The 22,839-nt window shown below is 46.8% G+C and overlaps 1 protein-coding gene across 1 annotated transcript in view; it reads left to right on the forward strand.

Moving 5' to 3' along the window:
* Nucleotides 1–22,839, forward strand: part of pdzd7a (PDZ domain containing 7a) — a 153,004-nt gene extending 130,165 nt beyond the window's left edge. Inside the window, exon 16 of the mRNA XM_072479557.1 lies at nt 19,174–22,839. Coding sequence (XP_072335658.1) covers nt 19,174–19,317 — 144 coding nt within the window. The 3' untranslated portion in view covers nt 19,318–22,839. The remainder of the gene's footprint in view (nt 1–19,173) is intronic.

A 22,839-nucleotide genomic window follows, 5' to 3' on the forward strand; every position in this document is an offset into this window, starting at 1 on the left:
AGGGATCACCAGAAACATCACACACACACACTCAACCAATAGATTAGTTAGATAGGACATGACCAATGGACATTCACGATACACACGGAGGTGACACGACCACAGGGGGGGCATTACACCAACCCATATATAAAGGACACCACACACATGATCTGCCTCTTTCCAGTGGAGACAATCAGTGAGTACAGACACAGGGTTGATTCAATATTACACCCACCACGTGGATTGCAGCAACTGGCTAGTCAGTCTGGGTAGCTATAGTAGGATTAGCAGTAGTGTCGAACCCGAGTAATAGAAGTGTAAATAGTTTAATAAACGTGTTGAAGTTATCTCCACGTCTGACCCTTCCTTTGTCAAGTACACTACAAGGAAGCCGCTTATGTTACACCTACAACATAACAAATCAAGATGGATCTCTTTATTCGTTCATGGGATCTGAGCATGGCTGGGCCAGCATTTTCTGTCCTTCCCTAATTGCCCTTGTGAAGGTGGTGGTGAACCACCTTCTTGAGCCACTGCAGTCCACATAGTGCTGTGAGGAAGGGTGTTCCAGCATTTTGATAGTGAAGTACCGTTATACCTCCAAGTCAGGATGGTGTGGAACATGGAGGTGAAATTGTAGGTGGAAGTGTTCCATTGCATCTGCTGCCTTTGTTGCTCTAGGTGGTAGAACATAGAAAATACAGCACAGAACAGGCCCTTCGGCCCACGATGTTGTGCCGAACCTTTGTCCTAGATTAATCATAGATTATCATTGAATTTACAGTGCAGAAGGAGGCCATTCGGCCCTTTGAGTCTGCACCGGCTCTTGGAAAGAGCCCCCTACCCAAACTCAACACCTCCACCCAACACCAAGGGCAATTTTGGACACTAAGGGCAATTTATCATGGCCAATCCACCTAACCTGCACATCTTTGGACTGTGGGAGGAAACCGGAGCACCCGGAGGAAACCCACGCAGACACGGGGAGGATGTGCAGACTCCGCACAGACAGTGATCCAAGCCGGAATCGAACCTGGGATCCTGGAGCTGTGAAGCAATTGTGCTATCCACAATGCTACTGTGCTGCCCTTAAGAACAAATAAATCTACACTATATCATTTTACCGTAATCCATGTACCTATCCAATAGCTGCTTGAAGGTCCCTAATGTTTCTGACTCAACTACTTCCACAGGCAGTGCATTCCATGCCCCCACTACTCTCTGGGTAAAGAACCTACCTCTGATATCCCTCCTATATCTTCCACCTTTCACCTTAAATTTATGTCCCCTCGTAATGGTTTGTTCCACCCGGGGAAAAAGTCTCTGACTGTCTACTCTATCTATTCCCCTGATCATCTTATAAACCTCTATCAAGTCGCCCCTCATCCTTCTCCGTTCTAATGAGAAAAGGCCTAGCACCCTCAACCTTTCCTCGTAAGACCCACTCTCCATTCCAGGCAACATCCTGGTAAATCTCCTTTGCACCTTTTCCAAAGCTTCCACATCCTTCCTAAAATGAGGCGACCAGAACTGTACACAGTACTCCAAATGTGGCCTTACCAAAGTTTTGTACAGCTGCATCATCACCTCACGGCTCTTAAATTCAATCCCTCTGTTAATGAACGCGATCACACCATAGGCCTTCTTCACAGCTCTATCCACTTGAGTGGCAACTTTCAAAGATGAACGAACATAGACCCCAAGATCTCTCTGCTCCTCCACATTGCCACAATGTAGAGATCACAGGTTTGGAAAGTGCTGTCGAAGGAGCTTTGGTGCAACTTTTAGACGGTACCCACTGCTGCCCCTGTGCCACGGTGGTGGAGGAAGTGAATGTTTAATGTGAATGGGGTATTGACTTATCAGCTGCTTAGACCTACGATTGTATTGACGGTACGACCCTGCTTAGAGCCCACCCAGGGGCCCCTGATCTCCTGGAAGATTTCCCGAACTGCCGGTATGCCTGGTCCATGTTTGTAGACACCAGTGTTAAACGGCACCGGCTCGGGGTTTCCGAGGTGAGGCCATTCGATCCTGGACGCTGGGTAGATCTGGCGTCGACATATTCAGGATGGATTAACTATTCACTTGAATATTCATATACGGATCCTGACCTTAATGGGCAGGGTTCAGATTGCAATACCCAGCAAGATTTCATTTGATCTCTCAATGCATGAAGAGGCCAGTAAATCTCGGGAGAGGTCTCTCGGGAGATTAACCGGCATCGCCGCGTCCCGAGGCAGGAAGCACTCGGCTAAATGCGCCCGGTATACTCCAGCAGCTTGGGAAACCCTCTCTATTCCTTCCGTGCTAAATCCCTCACTTGCACATAACTGAATCCACTTCCCTTCAGCAACTCAAACCTCTCCTGCAGCTCTTCCAAACCTGCAAACTTGCCTTCCAGGTACAAATCCCTCGCCCTCACCAGCCCCACCTCCCTCCATTTCCTACACATGCCATCCAATACATGTGGGGTGGGATAGGTTTAGGTATTTGGGGGTCCAGCTGGCGGGGTAGTGGGCGTCGATGCACAAGTGGAATCTGAGAACGTTGATGGAGGAGGTTAAGGGGGATTTTAGGAGGTGGAATACGCTGCACCTGACATTGGCGGGAGGATCCAGGTGGTTAAAATGAATGTGCTGCCGAGGTTCCTGTTTGAATTCCAGATCTCAAATCTTTAACGCTAAGGCTTTTTCCGGAAAATGGAGGCAGTGATCTTGGAGTTTGTATGGGCGGGGAAGGTACCACGGGTAAAGAGGGGTTTAGTCTGAAGTTTGTGATGTGAGTGCGTCTGTTCTATGTGGCCCCGGTGGTGAGTGTTAGGACAAATTAGATGAGTTTGTAGAGCTTTGGATTGCACAGGGGAACGAGGTAGGGATGTCCACTATCGCTGCTGCTGTTCGCACTGGCGATAGCCCTTGGCGATGGCCCTAAGGGGGTCAGTGGAGTGGCAGGGGACATTAAGGGGGAGCAGGGAACACCAGGTGCCACTGTACACAGACAACTTGGTGCTGTTTGTGTCAGACCAGCTGGAGAATATGGGAAGAATAATGGACATGCTCGAGAGGTTTGGGCCTTTTCAGGATGTAAGTTAAATGTCGTGAAGAGTGAGGTATTCCCGGTGAATGTGGCGGGTCGGAGAGCCAACCTAGGAGCGTTACCACTTAGGCCCCACAATACCCGCATCATATGGCCTCTGCAGATCCAGCTCCTCTATCTCCCATCAACATTCAGTTGTCCCCCAGTTTATGGTCTCTTATAAAGTCATTGTTGGCCTCTTCTGACGTTTTGAAATAGTACTCCCAATCAGGTACAGCACCCCGAACCAAATCTGCCTTCGATTTAACACCGCTTGGCCTTGTTAAATCTCATACGCCTCTTTGCCAGCTCCGCACGAATATCTTGGTAAATACGGATCCGGTTTCCCTCCCTTTCGCTGTTCCGCTTCTCCCTGGCCCACTGCAGAATCTTTTCCTTCTCCACAAACTTGTGAAGCCTCACAATCACCACCCTCGGCGGCTCCCCTGCTCTCGCTTCTGCCTTAGTGACCAGTGTGCCCTCTCCACCTCTGAGGCCTCTTGTCCAGCATCCCCTCCACCACTACCCCGCCAGCATTCTTGAAATGTTTTTCATGGTGTTTGTAATTTCCACCCCTTCGGCAGGCCGACAATATGTAAGTTCTGCCTCCTGGACCTGTTCTCCTGCTCCTCTCCCTTTGCCCTCTGCGACTTGTAAACGTTCCCCAGACTCCCCACCTCCAACGACACCACCCGATCACGATAATCAGACACCACCTTCTCCATCTCCCGTATCTGCGACCCCTGTGCCTCGAGGCATTTCTCCACCCGCTCCATCGATCCTCTCAGGGGTACTACTGCTCCCCCAAAGGCCTCCAACCTCATGCATCTCCTTTCTTTGTTGGCGGAACGCTTTGATGAAGGTCATCAACTGCTCTATCTGCGGCCTTCCCACTTGCAAACATCCTTTCCCCTCCTCCATCTTCACAATTGTTACTGGGCCACAGGTCTCCTCCATTTCCTTGGCCAGGTCCTTAACTATTTTTTGTCAGATCTGGTCGTCGTTCAGAGGAAATGTTTCCTCCACACCTTCTGCTACACTTTCCTGCTGACAATACCTCACTTTCAGGTAAAAAGAGCTAAAACCAACACCTTTGAATGGGAGCTGCCCTGTGTGCAACCACTCACTCCATGGCTACCACCAGAAGTCGCTAGAGTCCATTATCAAGGATTTTATAGTACAGCATTTGGAAAGCAATGATATAATCAGACAAAGTCAACATGAATTTACGAAAGGAAAATAATGCTTGTTAAAGCTATTGTAATTCTTTGAAGATGTAACTAGTAGAGTTGACCAGGGAGAACCGATGGATGTGGTTTATTTAGACTTTCAGAAATCTTTCGACAATGTCTCACAGCAGATTACTATGTAAAGTTAAAGTGCATGGGATTACGGCTGGTGTCTTGAGATGGATAGAAAGCTGGTTAAAAGACAGGAAGCAAAGGGTTGGAATAATGGGTCTTTTTCAGATTGGCAGGCAGTGTCTTGTGGGGTACCGCAGGGATCTGTGGTGGGGGGCACTGAAGCCCCGATACTGGAGATGGGGGGGAATGGGGCCTTTACTTCCACATTAAGATAGGGGCACCCTTTGAAATGGGTGCCCCGATATCTGTAGAGCCGGGCTTGCTGGTGCTATCAAGCTCCGCCCTGCCAGAGTGACGGCGTAAAACACGGCATCCTGCTTTTTTTTGACAAAGGGCAGAAGATCTGGAGAGAAACCTAGCTGTTTATCTGGGGAGAAACACACTGGTTTTCAATCCAAACCTGACACTGCCATTTTTGTGGAAAATCTATGATTGGCAACGATTTTGAGGGATTCCCAAGGTCGGGCTGCTATTTTGAGTGGGCTATAGCAAGGTCCCATGGTTGGCTCCCACGCATCGCAAAGTATCCCCCGACCCTCTCCCTTCTCCTCCACATTGCAAATGAGCACCCCACCCCTGGATTTTCTGTGTCCCCCCTTCCCCCAAGTACAGGGCTGACCCAACACGCTCCCCTCCAGAGACCCATAGATAGGAGACCCCCCAAGACCCCTAGACAGAAGAACCGCCCCCCACAGAGACCCCCTAAATAGGGGACCCCCCCCAAAGACCCACAACAAAAGCGACTCCTGTCAGGAAGCTCTCCGGAAAAGAGAAACCGGTCAGGAAGCCCCCCTGAAAAGAGGCCCCTGTCTGGAAGCTGGACAGCAGTCCAGACAGAAGAAGTGAAAACAATTATTGTTGTAACATTCACCTGGGCATACACCTGCTGGCTCAGATAAAGGAAGCGCGGGCAGCATGGTGGCGCAGTGGTCAGCACTGCAGTCTCATGCCGAGGTCCCAGGTTCGGATCCCGGATCTGGGTCACTGTCCGTGTGGAGTTTGCACATTCTCCCCGCGTTTGTGTGGGTGTGCAGGCTAGGTGGATTGATCATGCTAAATTGCCCCTTAATTGGAAAATGTGAATTGGACACTCTAAACCAGGGGCTGGTTTAGCACACTGGGCTAAATCGCTGGCTTTTAAAGCAGACCAAGGCAGGCCAGCAGCACGGTTTGATTCCCGTACCAGCCTCCCCGAACAGGCGCCGGAATGTGGCGACTAGGGGCTTTTCACAGTAACTTCAAGTGAAGCCTACTTGTGACAATAAGCGATTTTCATTCATTTCATTCATTTATTTTTTAAAAGCACCACCTGTCAATTCCTGAAAAGAGAAAGCAGTGACCTGTGATTAAACCCCTCCAATCCTTGAGCTGCAGACCATTCATTCATTCCCCTCACTGTGCTGTAATTGACAGTTTCCACACACACACAGTTGTGAGAGTTAGTTCATTCATCTTCCTTCATGGTTGAGTAACTCTGGAGTGCTTTAAACGTCAACCACTTCAAGGAGCGCTAGTGGATTCCAAACACCCCACTTCAAGCTTGAGTGATTTTGAAGTATTCAGCTGGAAATTGACAGCACTTAACTCTGTGTGGGGTCTCCGTCTTTAGGGCATCTTGCCGGGGTGGTCTCTTTATCTAGGGGGTCTTGGTAAGGGGGGTCGGATGGGGTGGACAAGTCTTGCATTGTTGGGGGAGAGGGTAACCCTTCGACCACGGCAACACTACAATATTTGTAATGATCCTTGTCCACATGATTCACGGCCCAGACGCCAGGAGAATATGGTGCCCGGCCCGCTAAGTGGCACGTGGGCGCGAACTTCGATCCCGTCTCCACCAGGGGGACCATAGCATTGGAAAAAGATCCCGTATTTTCCCCAATGCTCGATTCTCTGTTGCATCGGGAACCCCGCTACTGACGGTGCGGTGGAGAATTTCGCCCAATGTATTTCCCCTATCTTTGCATACAGCTTTTCAGTCACCTCTCATTGACAAAGGTAGATGGGGATCTACAAGTTATTGGATATATCCCATAATCCAACCAGTGTGAGGAAATTCATGGCCATGGCCACCATCATGGGTCATTGTCAGATCCATAGTGCCCTGCTCTGAGGATGCAGGTCTGCATGAAATAGATGACAGATTTCAGTGAGCGCCTTTTTGAACCAGAGACTGAGGATGAGGCAAGAGTATTGCCCCCAGAAGATCTTGAGTGTTATGGCGTATGCTGAGAACCTTCCTATGCCAACTCTGCTGATTCACTCTTGTCATGGTGCAGGCCAAGAGGGATGGAAGCTACAGCAACCATGATTCAGTGCAGAATCTTTGAAACAAGAATTAAGGCCTTCACCAAATGCAACAGCACTCCCTGGAGCCTTCACCAACTTTAAATAACAATACAAACACTTTTATTAACTCAACAGGATCCAGTAGAAATAAATCAACAACTAGCTGGAGAGTGAGTAAAGATCCCTTTAAATAGCGCTCATGGGAGGTTCATTCTGCTCCTGAACACATGTGAGGTGAAGAGAGGCTGGAGCATTGAGATTGAAAATGGCACAGAAAGAGTGACACCAGTGTTACACTTTATGTACTTCTGGCGCACACATCTAGTGCCCATGCTACAAACTGACCCAAATGGTGTCTGGCAGCCTGCACCAGGGCCCAAACTGACAAGCAGGTTACAGTTTATTAACAAAGGAAGAATTATTAAATATTTCTCAATTATTCATGAAGCTAATTTTAGTCAGTGTAATTTTAACAGCTTATAATGTAGTAGAAGATATATTGCTTAATTACTGTGAGCCAATTTGCCTGCAGGTGTAGAATTATCACTCCCAGAAGGGGCATAAACTGTGTCAACATTAGAGACTGCTAGACTAAGGTTTCTTGAAGGGCAGGGAGAAGCCCAGAAGCATTCAGTGTTAGGTAAAGAAGCCTGAATAATCATGCAATTAAAACTGACAGCAGAATTTAATATTTAATGCATTTGAAATATTTTGTCCAAGTGGACAAGTGAAAGGCCAAAACAAAGCATAGAAAAATATTTTTCTTTTGTAACTGCAGAATATAAATGGAGACTCTTAGGACTCATATCCACATGCAGTAACTTGATCAAATTGAGAGCCAGTCAGTGAGGTAAAATTACCTCACCGCTCACAATTAAAAGATTAGATTAAAATGATAATGTCACTGGATGTTAGCTAATTAGAACGGTTTGGAAAGGGAGATAACAGTCCTGAAGGATCCCAAGAGGATTGGTGGTTGTCGAGAAACCTGAACTCTCTTTTGAAAAATCATTACACTTAATATGTTTGCCTGAAATAGGAAAATGACATTGCATTGTGTGATGTTCTAGGCTGTTATTTACTCAATGAAAATCTGATAATTCTGCAACACTTGCCGCAGCTGTAGTATTTAGATGTGTTTAAAGCTTTATGACTTGAATTATCGAAGTGTTGATCCAGACTAAAATTTACATGCAATTACTGCGTACAGTAACTCTTGTGTTGCATCCTTAAACACGATATTGCCCTTAATTTGGCATTGTCAGTATTGTTCTATTTTTTATATTCGACCTATAGATTTAAAATATAATATTAAGCTGTACACTATCAATGTACGGTGTGCGACATTAATACAGTTTTGTGGGAAATTCTTTTATCTGAATTTCATTTCAACATAAGTGTTAAACTACTTATTTTAATATCACACAATGCAATTTCAAAGCCAAATGAATCAAACCCCTTTAAAAAAATTATTTGATGGGATGTAGGTGTCACTGCCAGTATTTGTTGTCCATCCCTAATTGCCCTCGTACTGAGTGGTCTGCTAGGTTATTTCAGAGGACAGTTAAAGCTGGAGTCACATGTCGGCCAGACTGGGCAAGGATAGCAGATTTCCTTCCCTGGAGGACATTAGTGAACCAGATTGTTTTTTATAACAATCAATGATAGCTGTCATGGTTACCTACTGAGATTAGCTTTATCTTCTAGAATTATTAATTGAATCTTAATTCCACCAGCTGCCATGGTAGAATTGGAAGACTTGTCCCCAGAGAATCGTTTTGATTATTAGTCCAATGGCATGACCACTATGCGGCCATCTCCCCTAAAGTCGATTAAAGTTACTTTTTTAAATATAAGTGTTTGGAAGGAACTCCAGCTGGATATTCTTGTCAACTTGGAGCCTGATCCAATTTTCAAAGTAATTTATGCTTTGATGACAGATTTGATTGTACCATTCTTACATCTGTTACTCTATTTGATAGAATATAAAGATAGACCTGAAATTTGAAACTATGGCACGATTCAGCGATCCCATTGTGCCCGGCATGAATCGGGGCGCAATGGGTAAATCGCGCGAAAGACGATCGGGCTCGGCGCAGGGCTGATCGCTGGACACCTGACCCGCTCTGCCTGGCGCGATCTGGATATTTAAATGAGCAATACGGCTCATTTAAATGCACAGGTGCCAGATTCACCTGGCTCCCGGGTCTCCCTTGCTGTGCCTGGGAGAACTCACAGGGCGCCGTTTAGTACTGGTGCACACAAATGTGGACCAGTCGTAACGACACCTGGGGGGTCAGGCCCAGGGAGGGTGGCCTTGTCAGGTAGCGGGGTGGTGAGGGGGTGCCTGGGGGCCACCCCAAGGTTGGGGGGGGGAGGCGAGGGGAGTCACAAAAACAAGGGGCATGCTGAAAGTGTGGGGGAAAGATTGGGGCAGCCTTCCAAAATGGCGCCCCAATCTGCGAGGAGTCTTTCAGGAAATCCCGTTAAGTCTAGCCTCGCCAAAGAGAATCTCCCCAAGGCCAGAAAATAGCGGGTCTGTGGCACCAAGTAACATCCTGCTAATCGTGCTGTTCAGCGAACTTTAACTCGAGTCCGCTGAATCGCATTCTACATTTTATTCCCATTGTGCCCCATTTCACTTCCAGAGTGTATATATAAAATTTACAACTCAAGTAGACAGGGAGAGACTGAAGAAGCACTCTGATCAATGTGTGCAGAGACACAGGGCAGGGCCTTTCGGACCTCGTCCCTGCGGGGGCTCTGGGATAGCTTTCAGGTTGAGGCTCTTTAACTCAGTGGCATATTGGTATAATGTCTCTGAGTTGCCTGACCAGCACCTCTCACACACATGCAAACCCACCTCCTCTTGCTTGCCACTCACAGTGACAGGGGAATTTGCTCAGCTTTGATTTTCAGTTATTTGGGGTAATTTTCATCTGACAGCATTCTCATTTCTTACTTGAGAAACATCATTCAAAAATTTGTTTTGTGCTGGCGATTGATTAAGTTATGTTGGCTCTCTTGTTTTTTGATTCACTCATAAGCATAGATTTTTTACTTCAATCTTATCTTGAAAGACCTACTGATAAAAATAATTGGAAAAGCATCCTATAGTTTTCACCACGTACCTACTTTAAGGTTTGATATGAGGATTAATTGGGTAATTGTTACTAAGCCAGCCCTGACCGGTCTTTCCTAGTGAGGCGATAGCATTGCATGATACATATTTTTACTTCAGAATCAGAAGCAATTATGGAAATTGGCATCTTTACCCACCAGCATCAGAGTGCAGTGTACAGTATAGCCCATCTGTCACTGTGCTTACTGATGCAGTTCCCCGTCCCTTATTTTCACAAGGAAAACTGAGTCACTAACAAATTAAAATTGCATTAGTGAAATTATATTTGCTTTTGCTTTAAAAATGGCCATGCATTAATGGTCTGAAACCAAGTTCCAAGTTAAGCCTTGTGATTGATTTAAGGACAATGTAAAAATGGAATGTTTGTTGGTCATGTTTTCAGACAATTTGTGAGCAATATTATGAAAAATTGAGATTTGCTCTGCAACCCTTGTGTTTTTCATTGCACATTTAATGGATTACAAGTTGCTGTGCAGAAAATCTCATTTTCTCTGGCATAATTCATTCTGCCTTCGAAGATACAGTGTTAACAAGTACCAACAATTTAAAGAAATAAGTATCAATGCTCTACTCTGCTTTAAAATACTCTGAGCTTTTTCCTAAATTAAGCAGCATTGCCTGTTGTGAGAAACAGTACATCATGGTAAATGCCCATGGTAAGAAAATGTGCAGTGTAGATTATAGTCATTTTAGTTGGGTTTTCCAGAGCAATGTACTTTTTCAGGAAAATTGGCTGCCTCTCCCAGGAGGGACATGAAGTAGTAATCACTCACTATGTTTGTAAGAAGTTTTATTTTTATTTTTTAAAACCAATTTTCTTCCTTCGTTTTCTTTCTCTGTTCCTCTACCAACGGCAGTTGTTTATTTTTTCAATGTTTGAGCCTAGATCTGAGGACTAAGTTTTCCTTTACCATCACCTCTTTGGTTCAGGCAGGACTTCCAGCCTCCATCCTACCTCCACCATGATTCCGACCTAGTTCTCTGACGTGGCTATTTCTTGCAATCTCCCTGCAAAATATCTACCGGTGATATTATGCCCAGCAGGAAATGGCAGGAAATGTTGGAAATGGCAGCGGTGCTGCAGTGCAGCTATGATCAATGGTGATTGTCTCTTTCCTAACTACTACATGGGCTTGGGTGATTCTTCCTGTTGAATCTTGGCCAAATTCCCTGGGATAGCAATAGGAAAGATCTATGTTTCCCATAGAAGGGAGAGAACTGTATAGCAGCCTTCCCTCTTTCTCTCCATTTCACTCTCATATACTTTTGTGCTCCAGGTTTCAACCTCACCTGAGGTCATGGTAGAGCTCTTCTTCCAAATGAATGCAAGTCTCTTTTTTTGCTGCAGTGGGGCTGCTTATACTGCAACCGAGTATGTCCTGGAACACATATAATTGTCCGATACCTTCAGGGTTTTTTTTTCAAGATTTTTATTCAAGGCATTTTCAAATTATTTACAGAACACAATTATTCATCATCCACAAACCATAGTCCCAATACAAAACCCCTCCATGTCCCAACCCGATCCACTTTCCAATTATGATAAAAAATCCACAAAAATAACACACAACAGAGTAAAACCACCCAATCCCCCTTCCCCACCAACTACATTTGCCACTTATTAAAAAAATGATGAACAACCCCCGCCTTGGAAAGAATCCCTCATCTGATTACCTAATGGCAAATTTTACCTTTTCCAGTTGTAGGAATTCTGCCAGGTCACTCACCCAACCTACCACCTCAGGTGGCTATGGACTCCTCCCCCCTAACAAGATCTGGGCTATCAGGGAGGCAAGGGCCAACATGTCAGCCTCTCTCCCCACCTGCACTCCTGGATCTCCGACACTGCAAATATCACTACCCACGGGCTTGGAGCCACCCTCACCCCCAAAATCTTTGACATACCCTCACCCTCATCCTCCAAAATCTTGGACTTCCAGAACTCCTCCAACTTCGGGCCGGCCCAGAACATGTGAGTATGATTCGCCAAACCCCTTGAGCATTGCCCATCATCTGTCCTCTACTCCCCGAGCACTGTCCGCAGGGCCTCACCCCATAACCCCACCTCAAATACACCCCCACAGCTCTTCCTCCCACTTCTGCTTTATATCCTCCACCGAGGACCTCTCCCTTTCCATCAATTCCCCGTTGGATATCTTAATCTCACCTATCTCGTCCCCAGACAGAATCTTTTTGATGCAACGCCGGGGATGGCAACCTTGGAAACATGGCCAACTTCTTCCTCACAAAATCCCTGACTTGCAAGTACAAAATCCCATTACCTCTCGGCAACTGGAACTCCTCCTCCAACTCTCCCAACTCCTCAAACCTACCCCCCACAAGCAGGTCCCTAACACACTCTATCCCCACCCGCTCCCACACCCTGAATGGAGAATCTAACCCTGCCAGGATAAATCTATGATTGCCACAGATCGGCACCCATACTGATTCCACACTCTGAATTATGAAACCACCACTGGGCTCATGAAGTACCTAGCCGGCAAAAATGGAAGGGTTGCCAGTAACAGTGCCCTCAAGCTCACCCCTCTACACGAGGGCTCCTCCATCCGCCCCCACACCGACTTCTCCTTCACAGCCCACTTCCTGATTCTTTTCAACATTCGTCACCCAGTAATAATTTAACAAGCTTGGCAGCGTCAACCCCCCTCACTTCCTGTCACTTTCCAAAAACACCCTCTAATTCGGAGTACCTATCCGCCATACAAACTCCAAAATTAACCTATTCATCCTTCCAAAGCATGACCTGGGCAAAAAAATCGGGTGATTCTGAACAATGAACAAGAACTTCGGCAAAACCGTTATCTTTAATGTCTGAACCCTCCCAGCCAGTCAAGGCAAAAGAACACCCCACCTCTTAAAATCCTCCTTCACCCCACCACCAAGTTTGCCAAATTCAACTTCTGCAATTGGGCCCAACTATGCACCACCCATGTACCCAAATATCAAAAACTCGACTTGACCGGCCAAAACAGCAACTTCTCCAAGCCCTTCCCCTGCATCCAAACATTGACCGGGAACATCTCGTTCTTCCCTACATTGAACTTATACCCTGAAAATGACCCAAACTCCATCAATACCCCCATAATCCTATCAATACTCTCCACTGGATCCATGACACACAACAGGTCATCCACAAACAGGGAGACCCGGTGCTCCATCTCTCCCCCCCCCCCCCCCCCTCTCAATTATCCCCTGCAGCCCTAAGCGCCATCGCCAAAGGCTCGATCGCCAATGCAAACGCAAAGGAGACAATGGACATCCCTGCCTCGTTACCCAGTGTAGACGGAAATACCCTGAGCTAATATTATTTGTGCAAACATTTCCCTTGGGATCCCTGTACAACGACCTAATCCAATCCACACATTCTTTTCCAAATCCAAACTGTCCCAACACCTACAACAAATAATTCCACTCAACTCGGTCAAACACCTTCTCTGAGTCCTATAGATACTATCACCTCCGTTTCCTGAGGGCATCATAATCACATTTTTAAAAAAAATTTAGAGTACGCAATTCATTTTTTCCCAATTAAGGGGCAATTTAGCGTGGCCAATCCACCTACCCTGCACACCTTTGGGTTGTGGGAGCGAAACCCATGCAAACACGGGGAGAATGTGCAAACTCCACACGGACAGTGACCCAGAGCCGGGATCAAACCTGGGACCTCGGCACCATAAGGCAGCTGTGCTAACCACTGTGCCACCGTGCTGCCCTTATCATAATCACATTTAACAGCCTCCTAATGTTAGTCAACAACTGCTACCCCTTCACGAACCCCGTTTGGTCCTCATGTATCATCCCCGGCACACAACCATCCATGCATGTCGCCAGCATTTTAGCCAACATTTTCATCCACATTCAACCATGAAATCGGACGATATGATCCACACTCCTCTGGGCCCTTATCCTTCTTCAAAATAAGTGAAATTGATGCCTGTGCCAATGTGGATAGAAGCTTTCCCCTTGCCAACCCGACTCATTAAACATCTCCACTAAAAGGGGTCCCAATTATGTAACAAATGGTTTCATAGAATTCCGCTGGGACCCCATCCAGACACAGGGCCTTCCCAGACTGCATTGATCCCATGCATCCTATCACTTCCTTCAGCCCAATCGGACTCCCAACCCTTACAACTTCCCTCCTCACCACTGGAAAGACCAGGCCATCCAATAACTGCCTCTTGCCCAAGTCCCCCACCCACCAGGAGCTCTGACCTGTACAGCCTCTGGTAGAAGGCCTCAAATACTCCATTCACCTTTCCTGACTCAGTGACCACCCCAAATCCTTCATCCGCCCAATCTCCCTCGCTGCCGCCTCAAATGGTGCGGAAGCAACCTGCTGGCTTTCTTCCCATGCTCGTACAGCACCCCCCCCCCCCCCCCCCCCCCCCCAAGCTCAACTCAATTGCCACACCCCTTCCCTATAGACATAAACTCGAACTCCATCTAAAGCTTCTTCTCTCCTTCAGCAACCCCTCCTCGGGAGCTGAGAAGTATTTCCGATCCACTGTCTGAATGGCCTCCACCAATCTCTGCATTTCCAACTGTTCCACCTTATCCCTATGTGCCCGGATGAAAATAAACTCCCCTCCCTAATTACCATCTTTGGCGCCTCCCACAACACCGCGGCAAAGACCTCCTTACTTTTATTAAGCTCTACACAAGTGCATATAGCCACACCTATCTTTCCACAAATCTCCTTATCAGCCAATAACCCCACATCCAGCCTCCACTGCGGCCGCTGGGAACCTTCCTTCTCCACACACAGATGTACAAGATACAACACTATCATCCTTCCCAACTACCTCCGCCAAAACCCACCTTCCCCATAAGCTTGAACTCCATCAGGAGCTTCTTCCCCTCCTTCAACAGCCCCTCCTCAGGGTCCCCCAAGTATCTGACAAAATGTCATTCCGGGAATACACCCGATGTACATGAGAAAAGAATGAAAATTCCTTTGCCCTCAGCCTACCTAATTGCCACGGATCCACACCCCCCATCCGCTCCATAAACCTCAACAATTCTCTCACCATCACCGACACCTGCAAGGACTTGGGACACAACCAATCCAGCCTAGGATCAAGAATAGTATTAAAATCCTCCCCCGCCCCCATAATCAAACTGTGTGTATCAAACTCTGCAACATTTGCCAGCACCCTCTTCAGATGACCATGAAACATAGGAGCAGAATTAGGCCACTCGGCCCATCAAGTCTGCATCGATTCAATCATGGCTGATATTTTTCTCATCCCCATTCTCCTGCCTTTTCCCCATAACCCCTGATCCCCTTATTAATCAAGAACCTACCTATCTCTGTCTTAAAGACACTCAGTTAATTGGCCTCCACAGCCTTCTGCAGCAAAGAGTTCCACAGATTCACCACCCCCTGGCTGAAGCAATTTCTCCTCATCTCTGTTTTAAAGGATCGTCCCTTTAGTCTGAGATTGTGCCCTCTGATTCTAGTTTTTCCTACAAGTGGAAACATCCTCTCCACTACCCACTCTATCCAAGCCTCGCAGTGCCCTGTAAGTTTCAATAAGATCCCCCCTCATCCTTCTAAACACCAACGAGTACAGACCCAGAGTCCTCAACCGTTCCTCATACGACTAGCTCTTCATTCCAGGGATTATTCAAATCTGCAGTTGAGGATATAGATGTTCACCAAGATGCACCCTCCAGCCTCCCACTCACCATAACATGCTGGATCACTCACTATCCTGCAAGCCAAAAATGCCACCCTCTTACTAATCAGCACCACAACTCCCCTCACATTCATATCTTACCCTGAATGAAACACCTGCCCGCCCAACCTTGCCTCAGTCTCATCTGATCTGCAACCCTCTGATATGTCTCTTTGTCTCTTGCATAAACACCATGACTGCCTGCAAACTCTTCAAGTGGCCGCGCAGAGGCGCCGAGGACACAGGTTCGATCCCGGCCCCAGGTCACTGTCCAACATTAGCATTGGTAGCACGGTAGCATTGTGGATAGCACAATTGCTTCACAGCTCCAGGGTCCCAGGTTCGATTCCGGTTTGGGTCACTGGCTGTGCGGAGTCTGCACATCCTCCCCGTGTGTGCGTGGGTTTCCTCCGGGTGCTCCGGTTTCCTCCCACAGTCCAAAGATGTGCAGGTTAGGTGGATTGGGCATGATAAATTGCCCTTAGTGTCCAAAATTGCCCTTAGTGTTGGGTGGGGTTACTGGGTTATGGGGATAGGGTGGAGGTGTCGACCTTGGGTGGGGTGCTCTTTCCAAGAGCCGGTGCAGACTCGATGGGCCGAATGGCCTCCTTCTGCACTGTAAATTCTATGAAACTGTCTGTGTGGAGTTTGCACATTCTCCCCGTATCTGCGTGGGTCTCACCCCCACAACCCAAAGATGTGCAGGGTAGGAGGATTGGCCACGCTAAATTGCCCTTGCATTGGAAAAATTTAAAAACTCCTCTTCAAGTGGGTGAAAACACGGGACCTCTTGATCGGCACATTGTGTCCCCTAACGTTCCAAGAGACCAGTCTGATTGGCGGACCCCAAGCCTGCCCCCACTACCCTGATCAGCCATAATTCACGTTCTAATAGATGTCCTGTCAACCTCCCAGGTCCCCTCAAGATGGACACTGCCCCCCTCCCCTGCCCCCCCCACCCCATCCCCAGCCAACAACTCCACAACAACACCTTCAACATCGCCAACTCTTCCCCGTTATAAAAAATGCAACCCCCACCAGGCCCAACATCCCCACCCAAGCCACAAAGACCAGCACAACCCAAAAACCAAATCCCCCCCTCTCTCTCCACAGCGCTTCCCCCCGACTTCACTTCTGTTAACTAGCCTACCTGCTACCTTGCTCTGTTCCCACCGGCAGTGCACCCCACCCGGGTGGCCTCACTGGGAAATCCCATTGACACGTGTCAGGAGTAGTGAATCCAGCCACCAATGAACAACGCACTGCCGAGAAACATATGGCTGGGGCACTGGAGAATCCAGCCCCAGGCCTTGATTTAACATCTCATCCAAAGTCGGCACCTCTGACAGTGCAGCATTCCTTCAGTACTGTCCTGAAGTGGGAGTTAAACCCACAATGATTAATGAGTTTGAGGCACTGGGCAGAATTCAATTTGTGTGACTGTCACCTGTTTGGAGAAGCAGAAGGAACCTTGTGCTATTTAACTACAATCAGGCATTTATGTGGACAGTATCAGGCCTCCCATTCGATCAGGGCCCCAGTGAGGTGTAAATTCCACCCCTCAGAAGCTGGCTGTTCTCCAGTACCAGCAGCACCACTGAAAGAGGTGGCAGCTGCTGGTAATGCACTGAAGTCTTCAGCAGGGATTGATGTTGGATCCCTGGAGACAGGTGCTTGCGGCAGAATGGGGGTTGCGGGAAAGGGGGATACTAGCGAGGCAATGGGGGGTGGTGGTTGTCAGGCGCAAGTCAGGGAGATGACTTCAAAGTGTTATGAGTTCCCGTCTGCCAGTCAAGGCATTATGGTTTACTGGGTGATTTTCCTGCTAAATCCCTGAGCCATCATTAAATTCCAGTAGGCTCAGGGATAATTACTCTCAAGTTGTTCATTAATAAGCCGAACTGACATCCCACTGCCAGCAGGTGGGATTTTCATGCCGGAGCTTCCCGCATTCCACCCCCAACTAAATTCAGGACAGTTTTCTGCAACGATAAATTAGACCTGGGGGGCGGGATTCTCCGAAATGGAGGCAGAGTGTTTGCGCCGTTGTGAAAACACGACGCCGTGAAACGGGCGTGGGCACTACCGATTCCAGCATGGCGCTGGAGCGGTTCACACCGCTCCAGCCTCCCTTCTCAGCACCAAGTGAGCGCCGCACCAACCCGCACATGCGCAGTGGCGCCGTGCCAAACCGCGCCTGCGCAGTTGGGCCGCGCCAACCCGCGAATGCGCGGGGGACTTCCTCAACACGCCAGCCCCGACACAACATGGCATGGGGGTTCAGTGGCCGGCCGCGTAATAAAATAGGGCCGGGGCTGGAGAGGCCAGCCCGCCGATCGGTGGACCCCGATCGCAGGCCAGACCCCATCGGAGGCCCCCCCCCGGTGAAGGAGCGCTTTTCCCCGCCCCACAGGCCGCCCCCCGACCCTACGCGCCGAGTTCCCGCCGGCTGCGAGCTGGTGTGAACGGCGGCGGCGGGACTCTGCCGTTTCCGTGGGCCGCTCAGCCCATCAAGGCCGGAGAATCGGCGGCCCGGCCGCGGATGGCGGCCCGCGACCCGCGCCGCGCCAAACGCACCAGTGCAAATGGCGGCGATTCCCCGCTCCTCGGAGAATCGCCTGCCGTCACCGGACCGGCACTGCGGGAAAAAATGGCGCGAACGGTGATTCTCCCATACGGCGCGGCATGGGAGAATCCCGCCCGGGAACTCCAGTCCGATTCTGCTGGACCTCTGTCAACATGACTGCTCCAGCAGGCTCCATTACAATTCAACCAATTTGTCTACAACTTTAAAAGAAAACTAGTGAAGACAAATACATTGATTAACTAGAGGGAAATTATTCATTATATAAGAAAATGGATTACTCTATTGTTTTATTACAAGTATTAACTGCTTATTTTCTTACAGTAAGAGGAAATAGAAGTTTGACACCTGCTGTAAAGAACGTTTTGATGTTGCTAATAGTTTATTTCTCTATCATTATTTGATAAATTAGTTTGTTAGTTAATACATAAAGCAGGTTCCAGTGGAGTGTTATACTGCATTAATCAGCATTACGACTAGGAGGATTCCAGGATAGATTTGCTATCCTGAATACACTGGAATATTTAATTTGCTAACTGGGCAAGTGAAAACATTCTTGAACACAAAGGAAACTAAGATTTATCTATGTGACCACTCTGAAACTCAGCAACTAACAGTATCTGACTTCAAAAAACAAATGAAGGAACCCAAAAAATGTATTTGATTGTGTTGACAATCATTAGCAGTGATTTCCCACCCTCTCCTCTTTGGCAAACTCCTGCCCTTAGGCCGAACTGGAGGTTGCCATGCATACGTAATTAGAGAGAATCCTGGAAACTCTGACAGGGTCAGCTCTGTTGAACCTCAGTGAATGCAATGCTCCCTGATCTCTGGCCTTTCCAATGCAGCATCAGAACCGGAAAAATCCCCATTAATACCCCTTCAAAAATAACATCAGAATGGCGGCACATATATTTACTTTGCTAATACGTCAGTGGAAGGGTTTCCTCCTCTAAATGTTTGATTATTCCAGATGTTTTATTGGGAATCAGGAAGATTGACCAGTAATTGTAATGTTTTCTTCCATTTGTGCAGGCTGGTTATGAATTGGTTTCAGTTGATGGAAAAAGCCTACAAAACGTCACACATCAACAAGCAGTGGATATAATCCGTCAATCATACAGTAACAAATCTCTGGATCCAATGGTATTCGGGGTTAAGGTACCTAAGAGCAGCTGAAGACTAAATCTGTCAGGACCAGAATGGATCTTTGGCAAACAATTTAGGATGACCACACATTACAAACATTTTTAAATGAATGATGAGTGTCTTTCAACAGAACGTCAATTATTTTGAAATCTGTAAACCTCTTACTATTGATTTTAAAAGCAATTTACAAAACCTTTCATATAGTGGATGGACACTGTGTTCAATATTATTCATAAGTGAATGGGTCATTACTCTCTATCCATATGACTCCCAAAATAGAATCTTACACTGTTCCTTCTTGAGCAGATGGTCCATAAATCATTTTTGTAGAAAACGTGTTCATTGTCATTTTCCGTGTCAAGCTCAAGAATGTGAGTTGGATGGTCTGGTGTATAATGCTAAACACCAACATCCATCACAATGCACCAAGGCTTGAATTTTTCAGATGGCGGGGCCTCACATCTTGCCATCAAGGAGTCTGCATGGAACACATCCCCGCCGACTCCGAGTGCCCTGCAACCATTTCACACGCAAATCAGCATTAAGTGGCTTCAGGCGGGACCTACGTCCCTCACTCGGAAAAAGTCCTGCCTTAGAGAGCAGCTGGCTAATCCAATTGACTGGCAGGTCTCCAGTCCCTGCAGTGGACTGAAGAGGAATTGCATGAGGTCACCTGAGACTGAATCTGGGCACCGGAGGCCAAGGGGTCCCAAGGCAGGGAGGGTATGGAAGGCCTGGTGGTCGCTAAGGGGGCAACATGGGTCTCAGGGGAAGAAGCTGGGGGTGGAAGGGGTTGTCCAGAGACAATTGGATCTTAAGAGACGCGGAGCACCTGGCTTTAGGAGGAGTTTCTGGTGGAGGTTTCTGTCTGAGATCTAAGTCCATTGTTTTTTGGGCACTCTCTATGCAATCCTCCTTCCAGAAAATAATTGGCCGATTAAGGGCCTCAAATGGAGCAAGGCTAGATTTCCCATCTGAAGCCTTGTCCACCCCAGCATAAAATTGCTGCGTGGTCCGAGCGAGCAGGAACCCAGAGGAAATCCCATTCCTTCAAATTCATGCTCCCCACCTAAAAAGCTGCCGGTGGTGAAACGTAAAATTCTGGCCAACATGTTTAAAAGTTGACCATGAACTGCCTGTTGTGGGAAGATGAAGGTTGTGGTTTGCCAATATATTTGTCACATGGATTGGATGCACCATTGGTCTGCCATTTAGGATATCTTCTTTTCCACAAGAATTCTACATGACAAATGTGCTGGGTGTTTCCATTCTTTGGGCAATTGTTGCACATGACGGTATAGTTGTGGAAATACAAATTTCAACTTGCAAGCCTCTTAAGAATGCTGAGTGAAGCATTCTTCAATCAGGTCATAGAAGAATGGTTGGCTATTTAGATGAAGTCATAATTGGTTGCTAATATTTCTCTTAGAACTATGCAGGCTGCTTTACTGCAGAGATATCATGTAACTAAAGTATTTTTTAGCAATGCTGCTTTTCACCAACATGAATGGAAGAAGAATTTCAGTAATTTGAGGCTCATAGGGAAACGGATTACCAACCTCCTTGAAGGCCAACCAGAAACCTGGCTGCCTTGCAGTGATATTACACTTGGAGTGACCTTAATAGTGTCAGAGTACACCTCTGCCCCTCAGGGACTGGATGTCCCATTTGGAGAGCTGCTGGCCAATCTGATTAGATGGCAGCTCTGTAGTCCCAGCAGCACCAGAAGAGAGTAGTTGCCACTGCTGGGACTACAATCAATTCTCAGAGAAGAAGATAAGATCAATACCAGACTTATGTAAGCCTGGGGACCTTGGGCAGGCGTAACTGGGAAACCCCTGGAGGGGAAGGGACAAGGGAAACCATCTTGGCAGGGGACGGGGTGGGTGCTCCAGATGGTACAGGATGTACCTGTCTTCCTACCTGCCTTTAGCCCATGCAGGTGAAAGCTGCCCGACTGGTTGCCATCCTTCCACTTGTCCCAGGAGACTGAAAACTCCAGTCGAGGCAGAATGAAGCCCTTAAGTGGCGGCTAATTGTCCACCTGAGGGTCTCAATAGGTCGAAGAACAGACAGGTTGTCCGATGCCTTACTTGCGCCCACCTTAATAAGGGGGACAGGACATGTGTAGGTGAAAAGGCAGCGGGTTTGCAACTCACTGTATCTTTCTTGACTCCTGCCTTCATAAACGTTGGGGGGTGTAATCCAATACTGTCAAAATGAAAGGATTCCGCCTGTTAGAAAAAAATCCTTGTGGAAGTCATAACTTACATTTAGGGGAAGTTACAGAACTTATGTCATGAGGTCATTTGACCTGTGTGCTTTTAATATTTCAATGGTTACTTTCAATTTTTAGCATTAATACAGATAAGGATATGTCATCTATTATAAATTAAAGAAGCCCTCCAACATCGCACCCTCAAATTTATTTTCGGAGTGCAGGGGCAACTTGAGTGCACAACTGAAAATACAGTTAAGTGAATCTTTTGTGATAATTCAGACTTTCTCAATTCAAACCCCAAGTAATCATGGCATACTTGAATATATTCAAAGATATGTACATATTTGATTGTAAATGACATTGTATGTTTTTTATTAAGAACACAACTGCATGTGTGTAAAACTCCATGCATGCTGCACTAGCATTTTTTAACTTGAATTGAACTGCATCAGGAAAAGTTTAAACTCTTTCAATTGAATCAAATGCACTTTTTTCGTCCTTTCCTAATGTTCACAGTAAAAGCTCGCAGAATCATTCCTTATTGAAAGCATTGGAGATACTGAATTTCCCACTTACATGTTTCAGTCATTGGTCATTTGTCAGACTATATACATGAATATAATTCATATCATTAAGTAAACAATGCTTGATGGAGCCTAGGCACTTTTACATTACGCCCATGCTATCAACAGCAAAGTACAGTTCATCGGTCATTAACTGCGCTCTTTCGTATTAAGCTGCTTGACCTCCAGGTACATAATGGCATCAGAAACTCACATTTTTTATGGGACCCATGAGCTGCTGTCAGTCCTACTTATCTCTCAATGGTAAGATATTTTGAGCAGCAGCACCATCATAAACAAAGGGCAGCAGTGCACAGCATAATGGGTCTCTGAGTGGTGCTCTCATGGGACTGCATATTAAATATAAGTGCCGCCCTGACACACTCAAAAAGATCTTTGAAGAAAGCTGGTAATGCAATGCTGCCATCAACACATTATCATCAAATTCCAGAATCATTCTATGCAATGGGTATTATTGCACATGTTTTTAAGATCACATTTATAAATGTAATCACACAATTTCCTGAATCTGTTTGCAACCAGTTTTTAACCAAGGAGATGTATTTTATTTGCATTGTGTTACATGGCAACTATGCAATCAAATCCAACAAATTAACTCTGTGCAGTTTGTAGTCCTTGATAATCTGTAACAAAGAAAAGTGCCTTAAGTTTGTTTATTAGCTTATTTTCTTTACCAATAAACAAAATAGCTCAAATATTGTGATCTAATTCCCCATTGGTTCTTTGTGAAATAAAAATTGGCATTGA

The sequence above is a fragment of the Scyliorhinus torazame genome, chromosome 16, assembly GCF_047496885.1.
Source record: "Scyliorhinus torazame isolate Kashiwa2021f chromosome 16, sScyTor2.1, whole genome shotgun sequence".
In the NCBI taxonomy this organism is placed as follows: domain Eukaryota; kingdom Metazoa; phylum Chordata; class Chondrichthyes; order Carcharhiniformes; family Scyliorhinidae; genus Scyliorhinus; species Scyliorhinus torazame.